At 40.9% G+C, this 19,719-nt stretch overlaps 1 protein-coding gene across 3 annotated transcripts in view; it reads left to right on the top strand.

The window, feature by feature from the left end:
• The window catches only part of LRRC8A (leucine rich repeat containing 8 VRAC subunit A), a 547,593-nt gene extending 531,011 nt beyond the window's left edge, over positions 1-16,582 (top strand). For all 3 annotated transcript variants that reach the window (XM_044058796.1, XM_044058794.1, XM_044058795.1), the window contains one exon: positions 14,426-16,582. In XM_044058796.1, coding sequence (XP_043914731.1) covers positions 14,426-14,707 — 282 coding nt within the window. In that variant the 3' untranslated portion in view covers positions 14,708-16,582. The remainder of the gene's footprint in view (positions 1-14,425) is intronic.
• Positions 16,583-19,719: the final 3,137 nt, after the last annotated feature.

Genomic DNA, 19,719 nt, shown 5'->3' with positions numbered 1-19,719 from the left:
GATTATGGGTGAGGGGAGGATCTAGGAGCTCGGATCCATAGCTGTATAAATAGTTGCCGGCTCTGATCCGATATCGGATCCATGACCCACAGGTTGCTGACAAATGAAGTCCCTACTCCAGATTCACAGTTTAAAGCAAGTCATAACGCAAGTAAAATCCAAATAAATCAATTAAGCAACCATTTTATATCCTACAACAATGTATCCACACTTCTAAAAAACTGTCTCAGAAAACAAACAACAATAATGTAAACTTCTAATCCATCTGGTCTCAGAAGTCTCAGTGTAGTTAGATATATCCCCACCCTTGTTATTGGGGTTAATTTTCTCAACTAAGAAATAATTCTTAGTGGTTGAGAAAATTAACCCCAATAACAGGGGTGGGGAGATATGTAACTACACTGAGACTTCTGAGACCAGATGGATTATAAGATTAAGGGAAATAAAGGGAAGGGATTGAATGACAGAGTACCCCTGAAGCCAGATTTAAAGAACAGGAAACTGTTTAAGAGTTTTGAAAGAATGACTGAAAAATATATACATATTGGATGTTTTATATAGTTTGAGTCACATTGCTGTTTGTGCTTTTAAAAAAATGTATATTTTTTGATGGTAGTATTTTTTGATATATACCCTAGATATAGTGTGTGGGCGGCCACAGTGGTGCAGCGGTTAGCATTGTTGCCTCACAGCAAGAGGTTCTCAGGTTCGATCCTCAGCTGGGATGCCTTCTGTGCAGAGTCTGCATGTCCTCCCTGTGGTTGCGTGGGTTTCCTCCCACATCCCAAAGACATGCTGTAGGTAGATTGGACACTCTAAATTGGCCCTAGGTGTGAGTGCGTGCGTGTGTGTGCCTTCTGTGGAAGGTTGGGTGCCGGGCTGGCAACTCGACACTGTAAAACTCCATTGCCAATCATGAGCAGACAGGTGATTCGCTGTGGCAACCCCTAACCGGGAAAAGCAGAAAGAAGAAGTAGAAGACCCTAGATAGTGTATAAATAGATATTTTATATACAGTTTTTATATACTGTTTTTTTTTATATATTGTTTGTTTTCTGAGACAGTTTTTTTAGAAGTATAGATACATTGTTGTAGGATATAAAATGGTTGCTTAATTGATTTTTTTATTTTCATTGGCTGGAATGGATTTAAAAGTGGGAATGTCTGCCATGATTTTTATAAGGTCTGATGAAGTGATATGTTTATCATGAAAGCACTCACCTATTTGAAATAAATAATCGTTTGGATTTTACTTGTGTTAAGACTTCCTTGAAACTGTGATTACTTCATGAATTGGTTACTCCATTGGATACTTTTGTGGACTTATTTACAAAGTAATGTCAAGACATAAGCAAAAAGGAGGGTGAAGCTTCTTAAGCCCAAGTGCAGTTCAAAAAAGTGGTTGACTATGGCCCCATCAATCTCCTTCCCTTCCCCATCCTGACAAATATTTAATTTTTTTCTAAACTTCTCTATTCATCTCTCCCTTTGGAACCAGGCTGTTTCAGACTCTTGAGTTCTAGGAATAATCCAGACATGATACAGATGGTAGTGGCATTCTCTTCCTCCATTCCAACTAATTCCATCCCAACCACTCAACCAAACCTCAATTTTTACTTGTGTTCTAGATTAGATGTGTCCAAACTGCGGCCCTCAGAGCTCTGCCATGCGGCCCTCTACCTCTGACTCCAACATCGATGTACGCATGTCCCAAAAACACTTGGTTGTTTTTTGCGCCCGTGATCTGTAACTCTAACATCGGTGTGCGCATGCACCAAAGCATCCTTCTAGTTTTGATTTTTTTGCACCAAAGAAGGGTCTGTGTGTTCGCTCCATTATTTCATGCCAAAGAATCAATGTGTGCGTTCTTGCTGAATAGGGACTCGTCTATGGATTTGCTGCCATTGCCTTTTAAAGAGACAGCACTTAACCTGTGTCAATAGGTAAGTATTGTGTGAGTGCATGCATGAGAGCAGAATGTTTGTGTGCGTGAAAGTAGAAGTGTGTGTGTGTGTGTATTTATATGTGCATGACAGAGAGAGAGAGACACATGCACAAAGAGACTAACGTACAAACAAGTTAGCTCACAAATGCATCCTACATTAAAAGTACACTTTCATTAAATTGCAGCTTTTCTGACAGGGAGAGTGTTGTATTGAATATGAAATCATACCTCTCAACTGTATGGATTTTTGAAGAATGTCTGGATTTTTGCCTCATCTTCCAATTTGTGACTTTTCTTAGGAAATAAAAGTAGTCATCCAAGGTAATGCATTCCCAGGGAGTAAGAATGAGACAGCAGCCTAGGGTTAATGGGTCAGTAGTGGATTGACTAATGTGGGACTGTAGCATATAAAGTTTATTGTTTTTTTTTTTTTTTGACAAACAAAAAAATCACCCAGTACTGTCTTGTCATTGGTGGGTTCTAAGCAGTGGTAGATTGGACAACAGTAACCATATCTTTGGTGGATCATCAATACTGGCAAATCAGGTGGGCACAATGTCATTTTTTAAATGTTGGGGGTTTTAGTGTGTGTGTGTGTGTGTGTATGTTGGGAGTGCTGCAATAGTAGACAATTATTAAAGACAGAGACTTACAAACTGTGGAGAATATGTTTCTTTGTTTCAAAACCTGATACTTTGGTACTAGGAATGCCAAAAATAGATTTTTTTTAAGACATAGCTTCTAGCCATTTACAGTGGATGGATATTTACATTTAATGGACAATGCTAGCAGTATGAGTGTGGTCCTGTAGGGATCTGGAGGATGCCAAGTCTACCACTGCCAATGTCTTGTAAAGCGACCTGGAAATGGATATTGGGATGTTACTGAAAAAAATACAGCAAGTGGGCTTTGAAATGTAGTTTAATTAAACAAAGTGCACTTGCAATTTACAGGCCATAATTTAATTTATTTCAGGTAGTCTAGATCCTGGTAGATTGTATACCATTAGACTTAATTAGGGAGAGGTGTCATTCTGTGTAAATAAGCAGACCTAGATGTCCTTCAAGAATGCAACTGCAGTCCTGACATATGGGTTGTCCTGCCTCAGGCAGCCCTTCGGTCGGCCAGATTCCAAAGTCTGGGTCCGGTGTCGGCCGATGTCGCCTCCTCCCTGACGTCAGAGCGGCTGGGGTATAAAGGCATCCGCCGACGCCATCTTCTTCAGTCTTTCTTGCCGCGCGGTGCCCGAAGCAAAAGCAGTTCGCAAGTGCCAGTCGGTCAACTCCTGTGTTTTCAGTTACCGAAGTCATCTTAAAGCTAAGTACCCCGTTGGGGAACATTTTTTCTTGCCTCAGCCGATGTCAGAAAAAATTGAAAAAATTAATAATTGTTTGTCTTGTGGTAAACAAATACCTCATAAGGACTTCCATTCGTACTGCCTTCCTTGCCTGGGCCCAGACCACGACGTCTCGGCCTGTGCTGCCTGTGCTTGCTTTAATAAGCGCACACTCAGGCGCCAGGGAGAATTTGCCGAAGACTTTTTTGGCGAATCTTACGCTTACATCATGCCGTCGGATCAACCGACAGCACAAACTACCAAGAAACGCAAGGACCGGGACCGACATCCTTGGCCCGCGTCGTCCACCGATACCACGCCTAAGCCCTCCACCAGTGCATCGGTCCCTTCGGAAGCGGTAATTCCACCGCTCCAGGCCGACGACACCGCTTTAATGCGTTCTTCAGTCCTGGAGATTTCGCCGGTGCCGGTTGTTGATTTTCCTCCAGAAACCGAAGGTCTAGATCTACCCGACACCATTCCTGTGGACAAAGTTACCCCTGCACGTGGGGCAGCTAGGCCTCCGGTATCCATGTCCATCAAGGCCTTTGCACGTGCTAAGGCTGCCAGCCAGGCCAAGGCCCATCCTAAATCTGCTTCTCAGGGCCCTTCTTCTGATAGACAGATCATGACTCTAGCTGCAGATCTAATCTCTCTTATCAGGGGTTCTCAGCCGCACCCAGACAGAGGTTCTCAGCCGCCTGCAGATAAAAGGCCTAGAACTGAGCAGACAGACACCCTCTCTTCAGATGAAGCCTCTGGGGATTCAGAGCACTCTGATACCCAGGAAGAATCCTTCCAGACCTGCGAGGACTCTGATGCAGAGGAATCAATTCCCTCTGCCTCTCCTCCAGAGGATATTTCTTTCGGTGAAGTTCTCCACTCCATGAGAGAACATTTTCAGTGGCAGGGTCAGGAATTTTCTGATTCCAGGAAAAGGCTACGTACCTTCCTTAAATTACCCCAGCAGAGACCTTTAGCTATCCCTCCAGTGTTGGATGTCCTGGATGATGTATACTCAGACTCCAGTGCTTCCCCTGATTCTCTCCCTCCTGCTCCTGTCAAGCCAGACAGATATTACAGGGTCCCTGATACTCATAAGCACCTTTTTAAGGCCCACTCTGTGGATCTAGAAACTATTTCACAGGGCTCCAAAGGAGTGGCTACTTCCTCGGCCAAAAACCCTCTGCCCGCTGACAGGGAAGCAAGGTCCCTGGAAAGATGGGGCAAAAAAGTTTATACCTCTTCCACCCTTGCCATGAGGTCACTCAACTGCCTTTTCCATATGTTTCAGTAACAGGATTACTTAATGGATGATTTGCAGAAAAAATTAGCCTCTCCTGAGCCTATAGATAGAAAGGCATTGCAGGATTTGGTTCATAATACTCAGCAGGTTAGCAATCATTTTCTTCAGTGTGGTTATGATGCATTGGAAGCTTCATGTAGGGCAGCTATGACAGGGGACGTTATACGTAGACGTGCTTGGTTGAAAGAACAGCCACTGCCAGACCATGTTAAAGTAAAGCTCCTGGATGCACCTCTGGAAAAACAGAAGCTTTTGGTGCTAATGCACAGGATGTGTTGAAGTCTATTGAGGAAAAGGCAAAATCAGTACAGACAGTGAAGGATTTCCTCCAGGTTCAGCCACCCAGATTCAGCAGGAATTGGCATTCAAAGAATTGATCCTTTCCAGACTCTGACAAGTTTCAAAGGGGAAAAAAACAGGCGTGGTAGAGGGCAATACTGAGACGCCTACAGGGGCCGCCAATGGCAACCACCAAATCAGAGAAGTGGCGCAGGTAGTTCACCTGCACCACAGGGACAATCACAATGACTTGACTTTCACTCCGCTTTCTGGACATAATAGACAAAGGTTACAGGTTCCACTTCCATACCTTACCAACGAGACAAGGCATGCCAAACCTGCCACAAAATCAAAGGGCAGAGGCACTCTTACAAGTTTCAAAGCTGTTACAAATAAAAGCAATAGAAAAGGTTTCTCCTCAGGAACAAGGCCAGGGATTCTATTCAAGACTGTTCCTTGTTCCAAGAAAAGAAAAGCAATGGAGGCCTATACTGGACTTGTCCGTTCTAAACACTTTTCTCATTGTGCCAAAATTCAAAATGCTGATGTTGCAGCAACTCCTTCCCATGCTGGGCAAGGGGTCTTGGCTGGTTACTCTGGACCTCAAGGAGGCATACCTGCATGTCCCAGTCAGACACAGTTGCAGAAGATACCTCAGATTTCTTGCAGGAACAGAGCGTTATCAATTCTCAGCATTGCCGTTTGGCTTATCTACTGCGCCCAGAGTATTCACGAAATGCCTGGCATCAGTAGTTGCACATTGCAGGCTCCAGGGAATTCAAATATACCCTTACCTGGACGACTGCCTCATACAAGCAGACAGCAAACATTGATAAAAAACTTGGATTATGTCATTCAGTGGCTACAGGCTTTGGGATACACAGTCAACATTCAAAAGTCAAGACTATTTCCATCCCAAACGATTATTTTTCTAGGAGCAAAACTGGACACACAATCACAAATGGCTTTCCTCACAGAGGAGAAACAAGAGCATTTACCAGATTACTTCAAAAGCCTAGCAAAGCTTACCCAGCTGACCGCAAGGAAGATCCTGCAGGCCCTGGGGTTCATGGCATCTTGCATTCTTCTGATCCCTCTGGCAAGACTACACATGAGAAAGCTACAATGGTACCTAAAAAGCTTATGGTCTCAACACAGCCACAACCTAGAAGACGTAATACCACTCATTCCATGCCTGCAAAGGGAATTTTTGTGGTGGGCTCAAGCATGTCATTTAAACGAAGGCATGCCTTTCAACAAAGCTCAAGCAAGTCAAACCATTACAACAGACGCCTCAGACCATGGATGGGGGGCACACATGGAGGGCAGATGCATTCAAGGACAATGGACTCCCATGGAAATGCATCTGCACATAAATCAAAAAGAGATGTTGGCAGTGATACATGCAATAGAAGCCTTTGGAAAATCTCTTCAACAAGGTCATATGCTAATAAGGACAGACAACACCACCGTCATGTGGTATATAAACAAACAAGGGGGCACTCACTCGTATTCCCTCTGCAGACTAACAATGACTCTTTGGGAAAAGTCCCTGAAACTGAACATCCACTTGCAATCCCAGTTTGTTCCGGGCAAGGACAATGTTCTGGCGGACAGGTTGAGCAGAAATTTCTTGGATCCACACGAATGGATGCTACATCCACACATTTTCTCACAAATAACAACTGCATGGGGAAGACCGGACATAGATCTCTTTGCTTCTCATCTCAATCATCACCTGGACAAGTTCTGCTCAAGGACGCACTATCCTCTAGCCTGGGGAACGGATGCTCTTTCCTTCAGCTGGAATACCCTAACAATTTATGCATTCCCTCCTTCTACCATTACTGACCAAGGTGTTACTGAAGATCAAAGCAGAACAACCAAAAGGAATCTTGATAGCTCCAGACTGGCCAAGGCAGCACTGGTATCCTTTGCTACTGAGCATAACTCACACCAAACCGTGGCCCTTGCCTCAATGGCCTCTGCTCCTAACTCAGAACAATTACAGGACTGTTCATCAAAACCTGCAAACATTGCAGCTGACAGCTTGGAGGGTTCCATGACTTTCTCCCATGTCTCCCTCTCCGAAAAAGTTCAGCAAATCTTACTGGAAGCACGCAGACCTTCCACCAGAAAAACCTATTCGGCCAAGTGGAAGAGATTCATCATCTGGAATGCCAACAAGGGCCAGGATGCATCAGTGATGAGCATACCGCAGATATTAGATTACTTGGCAGAAATGTTTCATGGTGGTCTCTCATATTCTTCCATTAAGATTCACGCTTCAGCAATCTCAGCAATTTACAACTGTGACCCACCTGTGTTTTCGCATCCCTTGCTAAGACAGTTTCTAAGAGGGATAAAGAGCATCAAACCTCCCAGAAAACCACCAGTTCCTGCATGGGACCTCAACTACGTCTTGGAAAAATTAACTCTTCCTCCTTTTGAACCAGCAGCATCTTCAGAAATGCAATTTCTCTCCTGGAAAACGGTCTTCCTGTTGGCAGTTACCTCAGCAAGAAGAGTCTCTGAGATGCAGGCCCTCATGGCAGTACCTCCCTTTCTCATTTTTCATCAGGACAGAGTTTCTCTAAGGACCAATCCTTCATTCATGCCAAAGGTGATATCCAGGGTGTCTCTAAATCAAGCAATTCACCTGCCTACTTTCTTTCACAATCCTCAAAATAAAGGGGAAAAGCTGCTGCATACTTTGGACATACACAGACAGTTACGCTACTACTTGGACAGAACAAAGACCACCAGAAAGTCTGACCAACTATTTGTAGCCTATGCTGCTGGAGTGCAAGGAGAAGCAGTCTCCAAACAAACAATTTGAAAATGGATTGGACACTGCATCAGATTTTGTTACTCTTTCCATGGAAAAGGTGTGCCAGCCAATATTAGGCCACACTCCTCCAGAGCTATAGCCACATCCACAGCCTTTCTAAGAGGAGTGGCTACAAAGGACATTCTAGAGGCTGCTACATGGAGCTCCGTGCATACATTTACCAAACACTACAACCTGCCTTTATACTCCAGATCTCGAGCAGGCTTTGCTTCGGCAGTCCTGTAGGGCCTTTTAGCTACACCATCTCTTGCTTAGATCCTACCACCCCCAGCTTGGCTATGGTATTCAACCCATATGTCAGGACTGCAGTTGCATTCTTGAAGGACATAGTACAGTTTTGTACCTACCATAAATGTAGATGTCCGATAGATATGCAACTGCAGTCAGGTTTACCCTCCCACCTACCCCTCTGCTTTTTTCCTTGGGTCCATTCCACCCTTTCCTATATTAGCTGGGGATATCTGTTATGGTGTATCTGTTTATTACTGTTGTGCATGTCTGGAATTTTTTCTTATCCATTCACAAAATTTATCCTTCCTTGGAGGGCACCTGGCATCTGGGGCAAGAAACACTGAAGAAGATGGCGTCGGCAGATGCCTTTATATCCCAGCCGCTCTGATGTCGGGGAGGAGGCGACATCGGCCGACGCCGGACCCAGACTTTGGAATCTGGCCGACCGAAGGGCTGCCTGAGGCAGGACAACCCATATGTCAGGACTGCAGTTGCATATCTATCGGACATCTACATTTATGGTATGTAAAAAAACTGTACTTTTCACTGAAAGCTCTGTGGTTGTTTGCAGGTAGGAAGTTGCAGGATGTGGAGCCAATGTGTTTTATTATTTTTAATGGATTTGTCATTTCAAAGCATGGTTTTCTTTGTTGCAAAAGAAGGCAAGATTGAATGAGCCATATAATGCTTAACTGACAATAATGGGATAGAAACATTATACGTGATGTATAATGTTTGCAGCTACACTTGTTTCAATGGTGTCTGTGCTGCATAACTATTTTTGGGCCTGTGTCCGAATTTTATTTTTCGCTTTGTCCAGAATTCTTGCTCTAAGGTTGAGAGGTATGGTTCTATGCTAAATCAGAAGGTTGTATTTACCTTGGAAGACTTTTCAGCATAATTATGAGAAGCAGAGCGTTTTTAATATCTCCACTTATTTCCAGTATAAACTGCCATGTAACCTTGCAAATAACTTTCTTGTTATGCTACTTTAATTCTTTTGGAATTGATAGGTATGGTTCATTGGTTCGGACGTAAGCATAGTTTGCTGTGACTGATTTCTTGCAGCAGTCTGTGGTTTACTTATCACAATAACTTTTCTGTGTTTCTGGGTGTGTGATCAATTTAACAGTTTTAAAGATGTTTCCCAAAATTAAATAAATACATAATAAATAAAAAAAAAGTAATCCTTTCTTCACTTTGACAAAGTGTGGGAATTTGTTTTTTTCAAAAGCGATGGTCAGCATTACAGCTTAGTAAACGGTCAGTCTTTGAATAACTTCTGCACAAATTAAAATGTCTGAATGTCAAATGGCTTTAGACTGGAGCGAAGTTATATGTTTACTCCAGTATGTAGTATGATCTTAGAGTGTTTATAGATTTCTTATTGATTTAATTTTTGCTGAGCAGTTGTTTGTTGATTTATTGATGGTCCTTTTGGTGGTGGGAAATTGCATAGATGAATCCATCTCTATTATGATTTTCTTTCAGATATTTTGACTTCCAGACAATTTCAATCAGTGAGACTGTGTCATGTGATTACTCAGGTTGCCTATTTTACAAGTAGCGGTTCCTTTTCTGTGTGTGTGTATATAAGAGAGAAGAGAGAGTTAATATGTATACTGAATATATTTTTGCAGATGGAATTCTTAGCTAAATAGGCCCCTATTCTTAGACAAGTAGACTTGAGTAACCAATATTAGATCTTAGCCATCCAGCTGGGAAAGTTTAGTATGTGTATTTTCCTTCCGGTTTGATGAAGGCTATGCTACTTACTTAAGGAGTACATTCATGGTTATCCATCCAGTTGTAGTGTTGTTGAATTACATTGTTTGATAATGAGAGGAGCTTTTTACAGAAGTTGAAAGCTTTTATATCAAGAACCTGTGCATACAAAGTGGCTTATTTATGTTGCAGTGAAGGCTGAAGTCTTTGTAGTGAGCGTTTTAGATATAACCAGTATTTCTGAGGTGGAGGAAGTCTCTTAAGGCAGGATCTTTCTTGGCCTGGAAAGCAAGCCAGTGATGAAATTTATAGGGGCTAGTGAGAGACAGAGGAAAGCAAGAAGCTTTTTAATCTGTTTGGATAACTAAGTGAACTCAGTCCTTTGACCTTTTTTTTGTCAGAAATGGTTGTAGTCTTTCTTTTGGCATGGTGTTTTGCTGAGGCATGTGCCAAAAGGGGTGTTGCGCTCAATAATTGCTCTTGTAAAGGAAGAATACAGGGATATTATGACCTCCTTGTCCCTGGATGAGATACCCTTACTAATGAGGTGGGAAATGTAAAAAGCTTTCTGTACAGCGGAGACAATGTGGTGGTCAAAAGTCAGGTTTCTATCAACCTGGGTGCCCAAGCACCTCACGACTGATTGCTTGCTTACAACATTGTTATTAATGTGATAATTTGTGGGGACATCACTCTACTCAAAGGGGATGATTGTGCATTTTTTGGCATTTAGCTTGAGGCCATGTTTCTGGCACCAGTCATTTGTTTGGGTGAGAGACCCTCGTAGCTTATTCAGAATTGTTTTATTAAGTCAGTAATGTGAATTCTTTACTTTATTGCAAATTTGTTGGCTTATTTTTGTGGATTATGGTATTGTAGGACTGCTAATGTTGACATTGTATGTAGATGGACTGCTGGAGTGGTTTTCCCAGTGAGAAATGCTAGTGCTGTAGTGAATATCTGTTTATTTGTAAAAAAAAAAAAAAAAAAAATTAACTGTTAGATTAGAGAATTAAAATCAGAATGAGAATTAGAATTTTAAGGCAAATATTAGGCATTTATTAATTGTTCGAATGCACCTACAGTACAGCCAGGAGGGCTACTTTGGTCTCCTGTGGCAGCGAAAGAGTTAACTATATGATATATTTTATATGCGGCCCCAAGACAATTTCTGTTCACTCAATGTGGCCCCGGCAAACCAAAAGATTGGACACCCCTGTTCTACAGCATCTGGCGTTTGTGAGAAGACTTCTAACATGTCTAGGGTACACAGTCAACGAAAAATCAAAACTAGTACCCTCTCAAGAGATAATATTCCTGGGTGCAAGCTTATACAACTGCCCAGATGGCTTATCTCTCGCCAGACAAACAAAGGCAACTGACTACCTATTTCAAAATGTTGGCAACAAAGGCCCAGTTATCTGCAAGAAAAATTCTGCAGGCTTTGGGCTTCATGGCATCCTGCATCCTACTAATTCCATATGCAAGACTGCATATGAGGAAACTTCAATGGTACCTAAAATGTGTTTGGACTCGGTATTGCCACAGCCTGGAAACTATGATTACTCTCATTCCCTGCCTGCATCAGGAGTTTCGATGGTGGGCAAAGGCTTGTCACCAAAACAAGAGACAGCCATTCACATTACCCCCAGCCAGGCAGACACTAACAATGGATGCATCAGATTATGCCTGGGGGGGGGGGGCCCACATGGCAGGAAGATGCATTCAGGGCACATGGACCTCAAACCAAATGCATCTACATATCAATCAAAAAGATGCTAGCAGTTCAAAATGCCCTGACAGCCTTCAAGGACCTACTTCATCCAGGACAACTACTGATAAAGACAGACAACACCACGGTCATGTGGTGTATAAACAAGCAGGGGGGCACACATTCTGACCCCCTTTGCAGACTAGCCATGACTTTGTGGGACACGACATTGACTTACAAAGTACATCTGCAGGCATAATTCCTGCCAGGAAGGAAAAATACTCTGGCAGATGAACTAAGCAGAAACCTCATGGATCCCCATGAGTGGCACCTGGACCCACAAGTTTTCAGCATGATAACAAGGAAATGGGGATGCCCGGACACAGATCTATTTGCCTCCCCTCACAACTACCAGCTAAAAAAATTCTGCACAAGGATTTATCACAGACAAGCATGGAAAGTGGACGCCCTGTCAGTCAGTATATGCATTTTCCCCTCTGCCTCTCCTTCCCAAGGTACTCCTAAAGGTCAGACGGGATAAGCCAAAGATGATACTAATTGCCCCAGATTGGACCCGCCAGTATTGGTATCCAATACTAAGGAGCGTGTCTCAATGCCCAGCTTGGACTTTACCTCAAACACCTCATCTACTCTCCCAGCAAAACAGTCAGATCCTGCACAGCCAACTCAGAACTTTAAACCTGACAGCATGGCGAATAATGTAGTCATACAAACACACCCCTCAGTAAGGCTGTGGTGGATGTCATTTTGGAAGCCAGAAGGCCTAGTACTAGAAAATCTTATGCTAGAAAATGGAAGAGATTCTGTGCTTGGAACCAGGCACAAGGAACTGATACAGCTGTGCCAAATTCCTCAGATTTTGCAATACTGAACTGAGATGCTGGACAAAGGCCTATCTTTTTCATCCATTAAAATTCATGCCTCTGCCATTTCAGCTTATTACAATGTAGAGCCACCAATCTTCTCATCCCTTGTTAAAGCAGTACCTCAGAGGAGCCAAAAATGTAAGACCTCCAAGGAGATCACCAATGCCTGCATGGGACCTCAACTATGTCTTGGAAAAACTCACCCTGCCTCCTTTTGAGCCAGCTGCTACTGCTGATATAAAGTTTTTATCTTGGAAAACAGCTCTGCTCCTAGCAATAACTTCTGCAAGGCGAGTTTCAGAGCTACAGGCACTCATGGCCGTGGAACCTTTTATCATTTTTTTATCCAGAGTTTCTCTGAGGGCAAACCCAACATTTATGCCTAAGGTGGTGTCCAGTGTGGCTCTCAACAAAACTATTCACCTGCCAACCTTTTATCCAAATCCACAGAACAAGGGGGAGAGAATTCTGCATTCTTTGGACGTACACAGACAGCTTAGATTCTACTTGGACAGAACCAAAGCTTTCAGAAAGACAGAGCAATTACTAGTGACATATGCTGCAGGATCGCAAGGAAAGGCTATCTCAAAGCAGACTATTTCAAAGTGGGTAGGCCACTGTATTCGTTTCTGCTGTGTACACGATGGCAAGCCAGTACCTAAGGGCATTAGGCCACACTCAACCAGAGCTGCAGCCACTTCAGCAGCCTTTCTCAGGGGAGTACCTTACAAGGACATTTTAGAGGCTGCTACTTGGAGTTCAGTGCACACCTTTACAAAGCACTATCATCTGCCATTCTACTCTAAATCCAGGGCAGGCTTTGCCACTGCAGTTCTGCAGGGCCTCATAGCCGCTCCTAATGCTGTTTAGCTCCAGCCTCCCAACCTTAGCTTTGGGACTCTACCCAAATGTAATGACCAGCAGTGAAACACGAAGAACATAGTACAGTTGTGTACACTTGCCATAAATGTAGATGTTCGAGTGTATTCACTGTTGCAGTCCAGGTTACCCACCCACCATCCCCCTTTTCTTCTGATGGAACCTATCTTTCCTTCTCTGATTTATACAACGTATGTGGTGTATTTGCTTGTAGATGAAGGTAAATTTCATATTGGTGCATGTAATTATACATATATAAATTTTGGTAACCCTTTTAGGGAGGACACCTGGGGCAAGAAAAACTAAAGAAAATGGCGTCGGCTGCTTCTTTTATACCCCTGACGACCTGACGCCAGGGAAGGGGCGACAGCAGCCGACGCAGGACCCAGGACTTTGGAATTCAGGCAGACTGAGGGCAACCTGCCAGCAGGATTACCCCAAATGTAATGACTGCAACAGTGAATACACTTGAACATCTACATTTATGGTAAGTGTACACAACTGTACTTTCGTACCTGTCAGCTGCTGTGATTTGGGCACAGCATTATAATTTTTGACCTCTAATTTTTGCTTTGTTTCTCCTGGATTTACTGCTTTCTCATTTGATTTGCCTCAGATACACCAGTTCAAGGGTATATATAGTATTAAGTGAAGTAAGCCTGTGCAAAGGCTCCTCCTCACTAACTGTATGGATTCATGGATTCTAATATTTAAAGATGTATTTAGAAAAAAAAAAAAAAGAGTGCTCCTCTTTTGGGCGGTTTGCTGCTGTTCTCAACATTCGGAGGTTGAGTGGTATAGTATTGTGCCATGTTTGCACATCTGTCTTGTAATTCTTTACTTGTATAATCTTTAGACTACAACTGCCTACTTCATATCTGTAAAAGTACTACTGTTTCACTGGGATTTAACTAGTAACATATTTTGCATAAGTAAATGACATTTAAATAAAGCAATGTAAATTTTTTAATTGTTTTGATGAATATGTATATGCTCTTAGCAGCTGTGATTGACATGATGCTGCACGTGACTTGCTGGTATTTTTTGGTTCAAAATCTTTACTTTCTTCACTAAAAGGACAATGGATCAGATGTTAGGTTGGGCTGTAGAACAAATATTTACAGGGGTTCACTGCATTAAAATTTTAAAGTGTTGACATATTCTTTGATCTTGTATGTTTATTTTATGAGGTCTTGATTGTAAGAATTTTGAAGTGAAAATAATTTTGTGAATTTGGTGAATACTAAAAATATTACGGCTTTTTCTGTTTTTAAGATTGAGAATTTACCAGCACAGCTCTTCCAGTGTCGCAAACTCAGAACACTAAACTTGGGTAACAACTTACTGCATTCACTGCCGTCAAGGATTGGGGAGCTCACAAATCTAATTCAGTTGGAGTTGCGTGGAAACCGACTGGATTGTCTGCCTGTGGAGCTTGGAGAATGTCGACTTCTGAAACGTAGCGGACTTGTGGTTGAAGATGAACTGTTCAACACCTTACCACCTGAGGTCAAGGAACAGATTTGTAAAGCAGACAAGGAGAAGCCTGAGCTATAAAAAGAAAATGAGTGGAGAAAAGCAACTGACAACAGTGCACGACAATGAGAACAAAATAACCAAATTTCACCAAAACTGGAGAATGATCAACTTTGCAGAAGAAGCGTTAGAAATCAAAACAGGCAATGAGATCAAAGTCCCGTAGTCTACAAGACAAGAAACTGAGGGAACAAATGGAGAAAGAAACACTGGCATCTGTTTGAACGTAAAGTTCAAAATATTTGTGACAAAAAACACAATCCTACACTTTTGCACAGCAGATGGAAAACATCTTTACATAGTCATTTTAAGGCAAGCAATTCATCTGTGACTTCCTAAAGAAATAACATCAGAATGCACTGTGTTGTATGGAGGTAGTAAAGTGAGGCAATACTGATCACTGCATCTTAAGGGTACAGAGATGATGTCACAGTATCATATACCTGAGGTGATGCTGGGTGAAAATAAAACTCATTTTATCGAGTACAGAGAGTAGAGTTGTCTCTTTAAGAAGGAATGGTAAATTCTGGTGGTCTGGATTGTAAATGAAAATCGTTTTGCCATTCTCAAGTAGTAGTTAAATTGCTGAGGTTGATGCTGACTACTTTGTTTGCCTTGTGAACATCAAAAACCTAAATATTCTTTGAGGCGACTTGCTTGCATTATGTCCATTTTCCATGCATCAGTCAACAAACAGTGCTAAACATGTATGACCACCAACAATGGCCCATCATTAGCCCACTGTCTGAGGCACACACACCAGACACTTGATTATTGCAGTGTGCATTACACACTGTGCTCCAGGTTACAGCATTGCATTTTAAGTCCACAGTACTGAAAATGAATTTTTTTTAGTCTAGAAATGTTTTTTTTTTTTTACTATTTTATCTAAACGAAATCTTTTCAGTCCTATTTTATTGAGAAGGATGATTTTTCCTGTGTAACATTATTGAAGTAACAGCCATAATAGCCAGAGATGATCATCAGAAAGGTGAATAAAAAGTATACAAGAATTTTCTTCTAGTCATGGTTTGTAATGGCATCTATTAATGGCTTATTGTTTCTACCCTAAACAGAGGTAGAAGACTACTACTACCTAAAACTGGGTCATGCTGTAGAATATAGAATAAACATCTCCCATGTGATATTATTCACATTGTCGTAGCAACATTAGCTTGAAGTAGTCTGGGCCTAATCTCAGTCCATTCACTTCAGAGGTAAGGATCAGAAGTTGGGCTGTGAAAATTTGTAAATTACAGAGGCGGTATGTGTCACTCTGTTACCTAGGGTGCAATATGTTGTACTTTGTAAATAAGAATCTCTCAGTGCCTAATCTTTTCTTGTACTCATTGTCTTTGCATGCCTCTTATCAAAACCTGTAAATCTACCTTTGTGGATCATCAGAGGCAGATAATTTTAGTTGTGGTGTCGCTTTGAACATTCTTCTATCTGTGGTCATATTACTCCATTATCTAAAAGACCAGCCCAATATACATCTAATTACTGGGACTGCCTCCTGTTTTTTTTTTTTTTTGGTTGTATTGAAGCGCAACCACTTTTTTTAACTATTTTGTTAGTTGACCTGCAGTATTTTAGTTTTATATGGCTTACATAAACATTTTATGACTGCTGCAATTTGCTAGTTTTATTTATTTTGTCTTGTTTTTTTAATGGCCAGTTAGTGAGTAGCTGAGAGTTAAGATATTAAACTTCACTTTTGTTGCATTTTGTTACAGATCCAAGTGGTGTTCCATCTTGTGTTTAACTATCTGCTGATAACACTACAAGGCCTAAAACATGGAAGAAATGTTACTCTTAAGTAGCCGCCCTTTATTTTGACGTTTTTACACAAACAGGACATAATAATATTAAATTGTATTTATTCCTGAAAACAGTGCACTGTGTTTTATATTAAATATTTACTTTTGTTATATATGATTTTCATGTGAGAAAGATGGCATGCGCAGAAAATAAGGGATTTTTGTTATAAGCAAGGCTGAATTAATATTTTGATTGAAGAATTGTAAGTTACAGTAGCAACTAAAATAGAAGTCCAGAGTTTTAATCCTGATCTCCTGTTATGTATTCAATTTCTGTTGAACAAGGTAAACATTTTTCCAAGAGTTATCGGTTATGACCATGTGTACTTGGTCCTCTGGTGTGCTTCATTTCAGGCAACATGAAATTACTTGAACGTACATTTTCCATTTAACTGAGCTTGTACTTTCTTAAACATAACACATCCTAAAATTTGATCTTTTACATCAAGGGCATGCATCAGTCTGGGCTACATTTATTTATTTATTTTATTTTACATTTGTTAACCAGGAAAGTCCAACTTGGTACATGTCCATTTTCAGTGGCGGCCATGGGAGTAAAGCTCCAAATATACATAAAGAAGTGTAATTATGGTGAAGTTCTTATTTTGCATTATAACAACATAGATATATGTTTAATGCTAGAGAGACACAATTACATGCTGTTCTAAAGTACAGATGGGGAATAGAAGAAGTTAATAGGTAAGGAGGAAATAGATGGGAGAATGCATCTGGGAAGAGATTATATGTAGAAAGGGGAAACACATAGCTTTAAGGTGGCTAAGGATCTTAAGCAACTTAAGGATCAGAAATTTTTATGCATGTAGTTAGGTTCTCATATATTGTTTCTGTTTGAGTGGGGTTAGTCAGAGTTTGTGTATGGACAAAGCCAGTGAGTTCTGAGGTGTTTCTTTAGGGATATTTTGAATTGGGGTCGGGAGGACAGAGTAGTAAGTAAGTTCCAGTTTTTGCCAGCAGAGTTGGAGAACAGTGAGTCTCCAGCTGTGTTGTGAGCTCTAGTAGTTTGTACTACTGGGAGTAGTGAACCAGGGACTATGAACAAATGATGTGTGTGTTTTACTGTGAAAATGAGGCAGTACATTTTGGTTTTAAAGTCTTTTGAAATGTTACATAAATTAGTTTGACAAGTAGTTCTACTCCAGAGTCCTCGAGTTGCACACATATTTGTGCCCATGTTCTTGTATTAGAATTACATTATGGAGAACAAGCCTATATTCTTTTGCAGTTAAAACCTAAATGTTGCATTTGACCATTATTACAGGATAAAGTTTGCATAAATAAGTAACCCTGCCTAGTTTTCACAGTAAAGCACGCACACCATTTGTTCATAGTCCCTGGTTCACTACTCCCAGTTTCCTTACAAAATGTTATGAATAAAACAGTGGTGCACAAGAAATTGCTTAGAGTAAGGATATTTCTGCATTTCATTAAAAGTATAGCCAGGATGCAGAAAGGTCTTGAAGTGTACGCTAGCTGCTAGTTTGTAATTTTTAGTGAGGATAACAAAGCTAAGTAAAAAGTTTGTTCCCTTTGCTTATATTTACAGATACTCCTGTGGCTGTATTATTTTTATTTATCCATCCATCCTTCTTCCAACTGGGTTAGTCCCACTAGACTTGTAACCTCTTTTCAGAGAAGACCTGATGTAATATTTATATTACTAGAGGAAATTTGGCCAGGGCATTGGGGAACTTCCCCTACTCTTAGTAGTAGGGGGAAGAGTTTGTGTGACACAACTGACTTCCTGTTCCCGTTCCAAACACGGAGGCAGCCTGGAGGAACAGGGAGAAAACATGGAAGATTCAGCATTTGCTGAAACTGAAATGAAAGTTGTTGAAAATGTAGTTGAAATGGTAGAATTGCTACCAGAAATGTTCTGAAATGATTTGAGAGCAGAGAAAACATTTTCAGATGGAGAAGAGGTTGAGGAGGAAACAGAGGTAGAAGTGGATTTGGAATAAAATTTCCACAAAAATCTGTCTGAATGATCAACAGAAACCGTGGAAAAATGCATTGTTTCAACCCTCCAGTGGGGAGGGTTGCAGGATGTTTATCTAGAGGAGATAAACCAGTGAGCCAGATAGTGGAGCTGCAGTATCCCGGAGTGAGATTATGGAGAAAATAGAAGAAGAAAATGAGCCAGAGAAAGTTCCAGATAAAAAGACTTTGGCTGAAACAGTGGGAGAAACCGTCAGAGAGTAGAGGAGAATAAAGGAAACAAAGAAATGTGTTCAGGTGAGCAGCAAAAAGGAAGAAGATTTGGATAGATATGAGGTATGGGACAATGTTATAGTACCACTGGGCGCAAAAGTTGAAGAGGTAAGAGCTTTCGTTTTAATTAACAAAGAACCATTTTGTGATTTGATATTTGAAACTAGGCAGGCTATGAAAAATTTGGAGGGGAGGTTTATGAAAAAAGAAAACAGACTTTCCATGGTCAGAGTATGCTGTACAACCGTTTTTTAGACAAACAAAAGAAAGAGTTTTGATTCAGTTTAGAACTGGAGTGGAAGCAAAAGAACTGAAAGAATATTTGTTGACAATATATAAAAAAGTGATGGGCACTACTAAAATGTATGATGAAAGAGGAGTATGTACTGGGGGGTGGGTGGGAATGTGGAGTAATTTTAAAAATGGAAAATGACAATTTGATACATATACCTCGTATTAATGTGCATGGTAATAGTTTGCGAGGTAAAGAGGACAACCTAAAACATATTTTTTGTGAAAATAATGATCATTTAATTAATGAATGTGACAAAAAACATGTTATTTATGTGGTCAGACAGGCCATAATGCAAATGAAATAAAGTGTAAAAAATGTGGCAGTGCAGGGGATTCATGGTTAGAGTGAGATACAGAGACAAGAAAATAAAAAAAAGAAACTGTAAATAAAGTTGTACAAGAAAGAGATAGAAGATGATGATGTTGTACAGGAAGTTACACCACAAATTGAAAATGTAGAAGTTGTGTTTAAAATTCAAGATAAAGAAATAGATGAGACAAGTGAAGAGTCGGAGTGACGTGGTAAATAGCAAGATATATATAAATAGGAAAAAGAGTTAGGGAAAGAAAAAGTTTATAAATATTATGGTAAGAAAATATAAGAAAGGTAAGGGATAAAAACATCTTTATAACTGTTCAATAAAGCTGAAAATGTTAGCTTTAAATGTGAACAGTATGAAAAATATGAAG

Source organism: Protopterus annectens, chromosome 16.part0 (assembly GCF_019279795.1).
Source record: "Protopterus annectens isolate FY-2018-M chromosome 16.part0, PAN1.0, whole genome shotgun sequence".
Classification (NCBI taxonomy): Eukaryota; Metazoa; Chordata; order Ceratodontiformes; family Protopteridae; genus Protopterus; species Protopterus annectens.
The sequence above is the reverse complement of the archived record's forward strand: the minus strand, read 5'-3'. Positions and strand labels throughout refer to the sequence as shown.